The sequence below is a fragment of the Tachyglossus aculeatus genome, chromosome 3, assembly GCF_015852505.1.
Source record: "Tachyglossus aculeatus isolate mTacAcu1 chromosome 3, mTacAcu1.pri, whole genome shotgun sequence".
In the NCBI taxonomy this organism is placed as follows: domain Eukaryota; kingdom Metazoa; phylum Chordata; class Mammalia; order Monotremata; family Tachyglossidae; genus Tachyglossus; species Tachyglossus aculeatus.
Genome location: NC_052068.1, coordinates 36260615 through 36273296, shown reverse-complemented (window position 1 = coordinate 36273296; position 12682 = coordinate 36260615). Strand labels below are relative to the sequence as shown.

Genomic DNA, 12682 nt, shown 5'->3' with positions numbered 1-12682 from the left:
TTATGTGCTTACTGTGTGCCAAGCACTGTTCTAACTTCTGGGGCAGGTTTGGACAGAGTCCCTGTCCCACACGGGGGTCACAGTCTAAGTAGGAGGGAGTAGGATTTAATCCCATTTTACAGATGAGGTAACTGAGACCCAGAGAAGTTGAGTGACACGCTCAGGGTCACACAGCTGACACAGGGGAAAAGCTGAGATTTGAACCCAGGTCCTCTGACTCTAGAAGCAACATGGTGTGCTGGATAGAGCACGGGGCCAGAAGTCAGAAGGTCCCGGCTCTGCCACTTGTCTGCCGTGTGACCTTGGGCAAGTCACTTCACTTCTCTGGGCCTCAGTTCCCTCATTTGGAAAATGGGGATTGAGACTGTGAGCCACATGGGGGACAGGGACTGTGTCCAACCTGATTACCTTGTATTCATTCATTCATTCAATCGTATTTATTGAGCGCTTACTGTGTGCAGAGCACTGTACTAAGCGCTTGGGAAGTACCAGTTGGCAACATATAGAGACGGTCCCTACCCAACAGTGGGCTCACAGTCTAGAAGTGTATCTACCACAACACTTAGAACACTGCTCGGCACATAGTAAGCACTTAACAAGTACTATTGTTATTAGTTTTATTATCAACTAGACCATGCTGCTTTCACGTCTCTGAGACCAAGCAGAAAATCAGACGTTAGAAACAATGCTGTTGCTATCCATGGCTATGGATTTGTGTACCACAGATGTAGGTATCTAAAAACACTCATAAATGGTTGTCCTTTCCTAATTGAAGAAGGTCACCAAAAGTGAAATTTACCCGTGGTTGTACGTGCGAGTGAAAAGGTCATTGTGGGATCCCCAATCCCGGCCACATTGTCCACACATAAAGGTTGACCCCTGGGGCTGTGGATCTCGGTAATAATAATAATAATTTTTATGGTATTTAAGCGCTTATTATGTGCCACGCACTGTTCTAAGTGCTGGGGTAGATAGAAGATCATTGGATTGGACATAGTCCCTATCCCACACAATCAATCAATCAATCAATCAACCGTATTTATTGAGCGCTTACTGGGTGCAGAGCACTGTACTAAGCACTTGGGAAGTACAAGTTGGCAACACATAGAGACGGTCCCTACCCAACAGTGGGCTCACAGTCTAGAAGGGGGAGACAGAGAACAAAACAAAACATTTTAACAAAATAAAATAAATAGAATAGATATGTACAAGTAAAATAAATAGAGTAATAAATATGTACAAACATATATATCAGTGCTTTGCACATAGTAAGTGCTTAATAAATGCCATTGTGATTATTATTTTGAGTTTCAGCTGATAGTCCGGGAGGGGGAATGTCACTTTGCACTCATTCATTCAATTGTATTTATTGAGCACTTACTGTGTGGAGAGCCCTGTACTAAATCCTCCTTTTAAACCCTCAGTGACTAATTTCTTCTCCAAGACCTGATGGATATCAACGCTCCGTTGCGTTGGTTTTCTCTTCGGGAAGAGACAGGGCCTACAGTCTTAATCCCCAGTTGGCAGATGAAGGAACTGAGGCACAGAGAAGTTAAGTGACTTACGCAAGGTCACGCAACATACAAGTGGAAGAATCGGGATTAGAACCCATGACCTTCTGGCTTACGGGCCCCTGCTTTATCCACTAGGCAATACTGCCACTCAGTAGGTGGACGATGCCATCGGGCCCGGGTGCTCTTCCTTTTTCATGGCTCTGATTCCTGCGGAGTTTTCCCCAAGAGTAGGGGTAAATTCTAGACCTCTCGGTGTTCAAACGTTTGGCCTGATTTGAAGGATGCTGTTTCTGATGGAGGTGAGTTGAGGAGAATATAGAAATGTTCTTGCCATCAGTATAGCCCTCTGTGATCAATTAATCATTGGTATTTATTGAATGTTTACCAGGTACAGAGCACTGTACTAAGCGCTTGGGAGAATACAGAACAACAGAGGTGGAAGACATGCCCTGCTCACAGGGGCTTACAGTCTAGAGGGAGATCATTTTGTCTTTTTTCTATTGTAGACATAGAAACAGCATAGCCTAGTGGATAGAGCACGGTCCTGGGAGTCGGAAGGACCTGGGTTCTAATCCTGCCTCTGCCTTATGTCTGCTGTGTGACTTTGAGCAAGTCACTTCACTTCTCTGTGACCTAATTACCTCATCTTCCAAATGGAGATTAAGACTGCGCGACCGTGTCCAACCTGATTTACTTGTATCCACCCCAGTGCTTAGTACAGTGCCTGACACATAGTAAGCACTTAGCAAATACCACAGTTATTATTATTACCCTGTATCCACCCAATGCTTAGAACAGTGCTTGACCCAGAATAAGCACTTATCAAATACTATTACTATTGTTATTATTTTGACACCAGCTTGTAAGTCTAGAAGCAGGGAACATGTCTACTAACTCTATTATATTATATTCTCTCAAGCGCTTAGTACAGTCCTCTGCACAAGAAAGCGCTCAATAAATATAATTGATTGATAACCTAGCAAGTGCTTAGTACAGTGCTCTGCAGCTAGAAAGCACTCAATAAATGCCATTGATGATGGTGATGATGACGATGAATACTGTGAACGCCAAGTGGAATGAGGCCTTCCTGTGGCCAATCTGATTATTTTGTATTTTCCCCAGTATTTAGACATAGTTTACTGTTAATATATATTATAATTACTATTATATAAGTTCAAAGTTTTGCATTGTTACAGTAAAGGAATCTCATTAGGCCTGAGAAGTCAGTCAGTGAAGATCTCTTCGGGAAAGTTGCTGTCATTCCATTGTAATGTTTATGTGGGAAGAAAACCAGCCTCCGGAAATTAAAAGTGCCTTATGGGGAAAATGGAAAGGGTTCAGATAAGTACACCTTTTGTTTGAACTTTTCTCTCAGGTCATTTCTTTCATAATTCATTTTATTGTTTACAAATATTTAATTGTTTATTTCAGTGTTTATATAGTCATCAGTATTTTCTTACCAAACAATAATAATTAGTATTTAGATGATGGTATTTGTTAAGCACATGCTACATGCCCAGTACTGTATGAAGCCCTGGGAAAGATACAGGATAATCAGGTCAGACACAGTTGCTGTCCCTCGACGGGCTCACAGTCTAAGTAGGAGAGAACAGGTGTTGAATCCCATTTTACAGAGGAGGAAACTGAGGCCTAGAGAAATTAATAGACTTGCCCAAGGTCACACAACAGGAAAGTGGCAGAGCCCAGGATTAGAACCCAGGTCCTTTGACCCCCAGGCCTGAAATAGCTATTTGTGTTGCTTGTGTGTGTGTGTGTTCAGAGCACTGTAATTAGTACTTATTCATTCAGTCGTATTTATTGAGTGCTTATTGTGTGCAGAGTACTGTACTAAGGAGAGTACGATAGATGGTAGGTATGACTCCTGCCCTCAGGAATCTTACAACCTAGTGAGGGAAATAGCCACTGAAATAATGTACAAATCTGAGAGAGAAGGAAAAGTGGATAGACTTAAGAGTTAGTACTTAAGTAGTAGGGAAAGTAAGATATATACAGAAATTCAGAAGGGAAGCAGCGTGGCTTAGTGCATAAATCATGGGCCTGAGAGCCAGAAGACCTGGGTTCTAATTCCAGCTCCACTGCTTGCATGTTTGTGACCTTGGGCAATTCAATCCACTTCCCTGTGCCTCGGTTTCCTCAACAGCAAAATGGAGGTTCAATACCTGTTCTCCCTCCTACCGTGACAGTGAACCCCAGTGTGGGACAGGGACTGTATCCAGCCTGATTAACTTGTATCTACCAGCGCTTAGAACAGTGCTTGGCACATAGTGAATGCTTAACAAATACCATTAAAAAAGAATTCTGTGAGTGATTGTGAGTACACACACAATCACACAATCACAACGAGAAGCAGCGTGGCTCAATGGAAAGAGCACGGGCTTTGAGAGTTCATGGGTTCAAATCTCGGCTCCGACACTTGTCAGCTGTGTGACTTTGGGCAAGTCACTTAGCTTCTCTGGGCCTCAGTTGCCTCATCTGTAAAATGGGGATTAAGACTGTGAGCCCCCCGTGGGACAACCTGATCACCTTGTAACCTCCCCAGTGTTTAGAACAGTGCTTTGCACATAGTAAGCGCCTAATAAATGCCATAAAAAAGTGTGTAGTTGGCACAGAACTCCTGAAATGATATTTGGCAAATTATAACCTGGGGAGAATGAAAGATAATTTGGGAAGGCCTCCTGGAGCAGATGTGATTTCCAGAGGGCTTTGAAGATGGGGAGAGCTGTCATCCAGGGGACCTGTGGTGAGTGAAGTAATTATAATAATGATGGTATTTGTTAAGCATTTACTATGTGCTGGGCACTATTCTAAGCGCTGCGGTAGATACAAGGTAATCAGGTTGGACACAGTCCCTTGTCCCACATGGGGCTCACAGTCTTCATCCCCATTTTACAGATGAGGTCACTGGGGCCCAGAGAAGTGAAGTGACTTACCCAAGGTCACACAACAGACGAGTGGCAGAGCCGGGGTTAGAACTCATAACCTTCTGCCTCCCAGGGCCAAGCTCTATAAGGTCATGCTGCTCTATCCACTACGCCATGCTGCAAGGCACTGTACTAAGCGCTGGGGTGGATACAAGCAAATTGGATTGGACACAGTCTCTGTCCCACATGGGGCTCAATCTCAATCCCCATTTTACAGATGAGGTGACTGAGGCACAGAGAAGTGAAGTGACTTAGCCAGGGTCACATATCAGACAAAAGCGGAGGAGCCAGAATTAGAACCCATAACCTCCTGATTCCCAAGCCCGGGCTCTAACCACTTCACCATGGTGCTTCTTGGCCTGTTAGCTCTCTCTTATTCTACAACAAACCTCCAAAATGCTCTTAATTTACTGTCCCTCACACAATACTTCAATGGGTTTACATTTTAGCCAGAAAAATAAAAGGTAAACTTTGGAGTTCTCCACCAGTTCACTCTATATTTCAGATAGCCTTAGAACTCATAATTGTCAATTTTTTTTTTTTGTGCTACACAGGGAGAGAGCGACCACCAATTTGCCTTGATGTGAGACAAAAACAGCGTGTCTCTCCAGACGCTTTGCCACCTGAAATGAAGGCACCAACCCCCGCAGAGCCTGCCCTCCCTCTCCTCAACAAAACTATTCAGGACTTTCAGTAAGTTGCAGCTATCCCTTCAGTACTTTCCTAGTACTTCTCTCTTTCAGTATAGATTTGGGAAATCAGTGAAGCCATCAGTGGTATTTATTGAACACTGAACTAAGAGCACTGTGCCAAGTACTTGGGAGAGTGTAGTACAACAGAATTAGCAGACATGTTCTCTGCCCACAAGGAGCTTGTAGTCAAGGAGGTGGCAGGGGGTCGGGGGGTGCGGGAAAGATGGATGGACAGACATTAAAATAAACTACACGTAGAGGAAATGGGAGAGAATAAGTGCTGTGGGGCTGAGGGTGGGGTGAATATTAAGGACTTGAGGGGTACAGATCCAAGTTTATAGGCAGCGTGTCTCAGCGGAAAAAGCCCAGGCTTTGGAGTCAGAGGTCATGGGTTCAAATCCTGGCTCCGCCAATTGTCAGCTGTGTGACTTTGGGCAAGTCACTTAACTTTTCTCTGCCTCAGTTACCTCATCTGTAAAATGGGGATTAAAACTGTGAGCCCCTCATGGGACAACCTGTTCACCTTGTAACCTCCCCAGTGCTTAGAACAGTGCTTTGCACATAGTAAGTGCTTAATAAATGCCATTATTATTATTATTATTATAGGCACAGACAGGAAACATTTCTAGGAGGAGATGTGATTTTTAGCAAGCCTTTGAAGATGGGAAGAGTGGCGGTCTGTCAGAAATGGAGTGGGTGGGAATTTGAGACCAGTGAATGAGTAAATTTCACTGTCAACAGTAGCTATCATCTTTAAACCCCATATCTTCCTTCCCCTCCTACTCCCTCCCTCTCTCTCTCTCTTTTTCCTTCCCTCCATTTCCATCTCTGTTTATCCCTCTTCATGCAAATGTTATTACAGCTCTTGAACTGTAATATTGAAAAGTGAACTGGTAATAGTGATCTCCCTATACTGTTATATTGTATCCTCCCAGGTGCTTAGTGCAGTGCTCTGCACTCAGTAAGTGATCAATAAATATGATTGATTGAAGAGAGGTAATAAATGTCTTTAACATTTATTAAAGGCCCTGCCTTTTCACCAAGGCCCTGCTGAGAGCTCACCTCCTCCAGGAGGCCTTCCCAGACTGAGCCCCTTCTTTCCTCTCCCCCTCGTCCCCCTCTCCATCCCCCCGTCTTACCTCCTTCCCTTCCCCACAGCACCTGTATATATGTATATATGGTTGTACATATTTATTACTCTATTTATTTATTTATTTATGTTACTTGTACATTTCTATCCTACTTATTTTATTTTGTTGGTATGTTTGGTTCTATTCTCTGTCTCCCCCTTTTAGACTGTGAGCCCACTGTTGGGTAGGGACTGTCTCTATGTGATGCCAATTTGTACTTCCCAAGCGCTTAGTACAGTGCTCTGCACATAGTAAGCGCTCAATAAATATGATTGATTGATTGATTGATTGATTGATTTAACATTCATAAATTATTCTTTTTTAGTTAGAAATATGTATATTCTCCTTCTAGGGAGAATGTGGAGAAAGTTAAGTCATCCGGAGAATGGAAAACTGTACATGATTTTTATCTAACAACATTTGATTCTTTCTCGCAACTAAATGCTGCATTTAAGGTAGGTTACAAAATTCATCTATGCTTAATATGTTTTTTTCTCATTTTAATTTAAAGAGATGATGAAAAGATATTAATGAGGTAAAATAGTATTTCAAATATCCTGAAGGAGTGATTGAAAGTATTTCTGTTACAAATACTTGTGAGCACAGTCTGAGTGCTACTTCAGAAAATATTTGGTATTAGTAATACATGCCTTTAGTTTTCACAAAGAAATCATTTGGATTATTCCAATAGACTTCTTTGTGGGGAATAAAAATTAACCACACAACATCCATGCAAATACCAAATATTTTCCAAATAAAGTTATTTCCAACTTCAAGAATTTCTCCAAGAGAACTGTCTCTTTTTTTTTGCTGTAATAAAAATAACAGTAAAGAACATTTCTATCAAAGAACAAATCTATTAGTTGTAAATGAGATCTGGCATTAAAAACATTTCTCTAGTACTCATTAATTCAATTGTATTTTCAGAAAGATGCCAATGCTCCATTTAATACCACTGAGGATTCTGGGATCAATGCTCAGTTTGTGAATGCTGTTTATGATGCCTTATTAAATACTGTAAGTATTAAAAATGTGACCTATTTACAAATAGATGGATTTCTGCTGAAGTATTGCATGAAGTTTACCAAACCATCTTTTTGCAACCTAAAATTTTCTCACAAATCTTGCCACCCCATTTCTTCTCATCTTATGAAATCTCTCACCCCTTCCCTCCTCCCCTCCTTAACTTCCATCTTCAACCGCTCACTCTCCACTGGTTCCTTCCCCTCTGCCTTCAAACATGCCCACGTCTCCCCATCCTAAAAAACCCCTCTCTTGACCCCTCCTCCCATTCTGGTTATCATCCTATCTCCCTCCTACCCTTCCTTTCCAAACTCCTAGAACAAGTCGTCTACACCCGCTGCCTTGAATTCCTCAACGCCAACTCTCTCCTTGACCCCCTCCAATCTGGCTTCCATCCCTTACACTCCACCTAAACTGCCCTCTCAAAGGTCACCAATGACCTCCTTCTTGCCAAATCCAACGGCTCCTACTCTATCCTAATCCTCCTTGACCTCTTAGCTGCCTATGACACTGTGGACCACCCCTTTCTTCTCAACACACTATCCAACCTTGGTTTCACAGACTCTGTCCTCTCCTGGTTCACCTTTTATCTCTCTGGCCATCCATTCTCAGTCTCCTTTGCAGGCTCCTCCTCCCCTTCCCGTCCCCTTACTGTAGGGGTTCCTCAAGGGTCAGCTCTTGGTCCCCTTCTGTTCTCTATCTACACTCACTCCCTTGGTGAATTCATTCGCTCCCACAGCTTCAGCTATCATCTCTACACTGATGACACCCAGATCTACATATGTGCCCCTGCTCTCTCTCCCTCCCTCCAGGCTCATATCTTCTCCTCCCTTCAGGACGTCTCCATCTGGATGTCTGCCCGCCATCTAAAACTCAATATGTCCAAGACTGAAATCCTTATCTTCCCTCCCAAACCCTGCCCTCTCCCTGACTTTTCCGTCACTGTAGATGGCACTACCATCCTTCCTGTCTCACAAGCCCACACCCTTGGTGTTATCTTCGACTCCACTCTCTCGTTCACCCCACACATCGAATCCGTCACCAGAACCTGCTGGTCTCACCCCCACAACATCACCAAGATCTACCCTTTTCTCTCCATCCAAACCGCTACCCTGCTGGTTCAATCTCTCATCCTATCCCGACTGGATTACTGCATCAGCCTCCTCTCTGATCTCCCATCCTCCTGTCTCTCCCCACTTCAGTCTATACTTCACTCTACTGCCCGGATTATCTTTGTATAGAAATGCTCTGGGCATGTTACTCCCCTCCTCAAAAATCTCCAGTGATATCTCTCTCTCCGTCTCAGATAAGTCAACTTGGAGTAACTGGTAGTAGCACTAATGCTGTTGATCACTGAGCCACTGTTTATCCTCATCTCTGAAAAATACATTGCAGGAGCCTGAGAAGCACAGATAGTAGATTCAGAACATTCAGAATCTCTAAGGAACTAAGTTAGAGTCATCTTTTTATCTGTAGTTGAAGGTAGAATACCGAACTTCTGCATTTTTTTCATTGCTTTATTTCTTTAAATGATGTGTGTGTGTAATTTTAAGTTCTTCATTTGCTTATTTCTTCAATTCCAAAAGCTCTCATCGTAAAGTTTTTCATTTGTGTATTCAATTCCAAAAGCTCTCATCTTAAGTTTGTACCTGTCTGCTAATTCAGTTGTATTGTGCTGTCCCAAGTGCTCAGTACAGTGCTCTGCAAATAGTAAGTGCTCAGTAAATATGATTGATTGAACGATTGATTTTCATTCTTTTTTAATAAAATGAGATTTACAGTGCTTCATTAAGGCTACATAATCGGCATAACTTTCCTAATTTGGGGCTGGTGGTGGCACAAAGCAGACTAAAGCAAAGTCTCTTTTCATTTGCTTATTGTTTAATAAATCACGTTTATTCAGGAAGGAGATTACGTGTGCCTAAAATGTAAAACTGAATTTTCTTTTGAGCCCAAAGTCCTGATAGTATCATTTATTCATCTCCACAGCCTCAAGATATTCAGAAGTCAGTACTAAAGGGAATCATCAACAGTCTATTAATGGAATGGAAAGGGTAAGAGCCAACACTCTCAAATTTGGAAGTTTAACTCTATGAAATACCAGAGTTCTTTGGGAATTAAAAATACAGATTATTTTAAATATGGCACATTAGAATAGGTATGTAGGGTAACATGCATGCTTATCAATCACTTGTACCAAAAAAGTATATTATTTTCGTGTGTGTTTTGTTTGGTTTTGAAATATTGGGTCAGGAAATACTGAGTAGCACAAAAGATGGAGCTTCCTGTCTTTTCCCCATGTCATAAAGTCATATTTCCTCCAAGAGGTCTTCCCTGGCTAAGCCCCAATTTTTCCTACTCCCTCTCCCTTCTGTCACCTATGCAGTTGAATCTGTACCCTCTAAGCATTTGATATTCCCCCATCTCGGAATATCCAGTGGCTTCTTTGCCTTCCCAACTCCTCAGCCAACCTTGGAGCTTCAGGATTGTATGTGATGCTTCTCTTTCACTTCCCTCCCACCTATAATCTTCCTTTTCCACCACATTGCTTATACTTGCCCATCTCCACATCTACATCCCTTGCTCAAACTTTAGGATTCTTTTAGCTAGACTATAAAAATGCCTCCCAGTTTGTAGGGGGCAACATGGCCTAGTGGCAGAAATACAGGCTTGGAGTCGGAGGATGTGGGTCTAATCTCGGCTCCGCCACTTGTCTGCTGCATGACCTTGGGCAAGTCACTTTAACAGCTCTGTGCCTCAGTTTCCTCATTTGTAAAATGGGGAGTAAGACTGTGAGCCTCATGTAGGACAGAGACTGTGTCCAACCTGATTACCTTGTATCTACCCCAGTGCTTAGAACAGTGCTTGGCACATAGTAAATGTTTAACAAGTAGCATAATTATTATTATTAGTTGTAATTATATTTATTTAGCATTTCATAATATGCAAAGCACTGTAGTAAGCCCTGAGAAAGAAGTACATAGATTAGCTGTAATTGTGATCCCTGGCTCCCAAGGAGCTCACAGTCTAAGAATGGGGGTGGGAGAGAGCCTTTTGCCAACAGGAACATAAGGAAAGGTGAACAAAAATACAAGAGACAAAGGAACAGCAGGATTTCAGACTCCTCACAGCTCAGACCAAGTTAGGGAAGTCACAATTTCTACCTTGATCTCAAAGCTGTGTCTGAGCCGCATCAAACAGGCCAGCAGCTGAAACCTTCGTAACCTGCCACACAAACTCTCAGCCTCTCCTTACTCCAGAGTTATTTGGAAGCTGCTATTGAAATACTTCTCCTCACCTCCCACTTTGCTTCAACTTAGAAGTACTTATACTCTCTGACACCAGTCACAACCCATCTTTCTCTAGGTGAAACCCAAGCCTCCGACTAGCTTTTTACAAAGCTCTCCCAACAGCTGGATCGATCTCACCCATCTCCACTCATGTCCCATTTTAATCCAAACTTCTGCCTCATTCCTCTTCCCAACTTTGAGCTTTGCCCAAGAGATCTTTTAGGCATGGAACATCATCCCTTCATAAATCACACCTCAAGACCCACCTCACTTCAAAAAGCTTCTCCTGATTTATTCTATCCTTTTCTCTGTTCTGCCACATTAAATTGTGATCCCAGCCTTTAATGCTGTCTAACATTATTCTTTATTTGTAATAGTTCAGATAATTTTTGCAGCAAACACGTCAAATCAATTCCATATGAACTCCGTAAGAATTACACGTTCATAGTAGTCTTTGAAATGCTTTTATTTTTCCAGGCCGCGAGTAAAAGATGATCTTAGAGCATACTTTATACTTTTACAGGTAAGAAAGTCAAATGTGATGCTAAACCAAGTGAAAGTGAAATAAATTAGTAATGTATGTGAAAATCCTCTAATTTAGTTGAACCTATTGATTATTTTATCAAATCACCTCAACATTTATTGCTAAAACATTTAAGCTACTGACAATATTTTGAAAACGAGGAAAGATATTTTACTTTTATTCATTCGTTCAGTTGTATTGAGCACTTACTGTGTGCGGAGCACTGTACGAAGCACTTGGGAGAGTACACTATAACAATAAATAGACACATTCTCTGCCTGCAATGAGTTTACAGTCTTATGGTCTTACTTTTACTAGTCACACCTTGAGCCTGCCTAGTCTTTGATTCTTGAGGGGTCAGAATGGTGTCTCAGGAATGTCTCCCTCCTGATGTATTCTCTTCTCGAGCCGTACCTCTGGCCACTTGAAAGAGACTCACTGGGCAAGTGGCCAACTTGCAGCACTGCTCAGCCCACTCCCTACGAAAGTGACAGCATTAAAAAGCTTGAGGAAAAGGAGCTTTCCAGGCTGATGATGACAATCATTGCCGATCCCTCTGTAGCTATTTAACTCCTGTCTCACCTCTAGGCAACCCCCAAACTATGCTGTCCATTGTCAATCAGTCAGTCAATTGTAGTTATTGAGCAGTTACCTGTGAGAAGTACTGCACTAAGCTCTTGGGAGAGTGCCACAGAATTAGTATACATGATCCATGTCCTCAAGGGGCATACAGTCTAGAGGAGGAGACACACACTAAAAATAAATTACTGAGAGGAGAAGGTAATCGAATCTATGAGTCATGCATAAATGTTGCAGGAGTTGTGAAAACTTAGGTAGTGTGGGAGTACTCAAGTGGCAGTTTGGGGATATAAAATGAGGAAATTAGAAATTAATCAGGGAAGACTTCAGTCAATCCATCAGCGGTATTTATTGAGTGTTTACTGTATGCAGATCACTATACTAAGCAATTAGGAGAGTAAGAGAAGCAGCATGGTGTAGTGGATAGAGAATGGGCCTGTGAGAAGATCATGGGTTCTAACCCCAGTTCTGCCACTTGTTTGCTGTGTGACCTTGGGCAAGTTACTTCACTTTTCTGGGCCTCAGTTACCTCATCTGTAAAATGGGGCCTGAGACTGTGAGCCCCGTTTGGGAAAGGGACTGTGTCCAACCTGAGTAACCTGGATCTACCCCAGCGCTTAGAACAGTGCTTGGCACATTGTAAGCGCTTAACAAGTACCAGAATTATTATTATTACAGTGCAACATATATAGTAGACATGTTCCCTGCCCACAAGGACTTTACAGTCCACAGAAGGAGCTTAGAGTCCTGAGGAGATTGGATTTCAGAAGGGCTTTGAAGATGGGAAGAGCTTTGGTCTGTCAAATATGAAGGGGGAGAGAGTCCCAGTCAGTGGGGAGGGTGTGTAAGGGGTCAGTTGGTAGGAGAGATGAAGCACAGTGAACAGGAACAAAAAGTGTGAGCCAGGGCATAGTGTGAGAAGAGAGTATAGGAGGGAGAAGTGGGTGTAATGCTTCAAAGCCAATGACCCGAAGTGTCTGCTTAATGAG

At 42.5% G+C, this 12682-nt stretch overlaps 1 protein-coding gene across 1 annotated transcript in view; it reads left to right on the top strand.

Annotated features, from left to right (window-relative positions):
• Positions 1-12682, top strand: part of HECTD2 (HECT domain E3 ubiquitin protein ligase 2) — a 100819-nt gene that overhangs the window by 41484 nt on the left and 46653 nt on the right. Inside the window, exons 7-11 of the mRNA XM_038743365.1 lie at positions 5011-5149; positions 6631-6733; positions 7206-7295; positions 9291-9355; positions 11069-11114. Of these exons, the coding sequence (XP_038599293.1) occupies positions 5011-5149; positions 6631-6733; positions 7206-7295; positions 9291-9355; positions 11069-11114 (443 nt within the window). The remainder of the gene's footprint in view (positions 1-5010; positions 5150-6630; positions 6734-7205; positions 7296-9290; positions 9356-11068; positions 11115-12682) is intronic.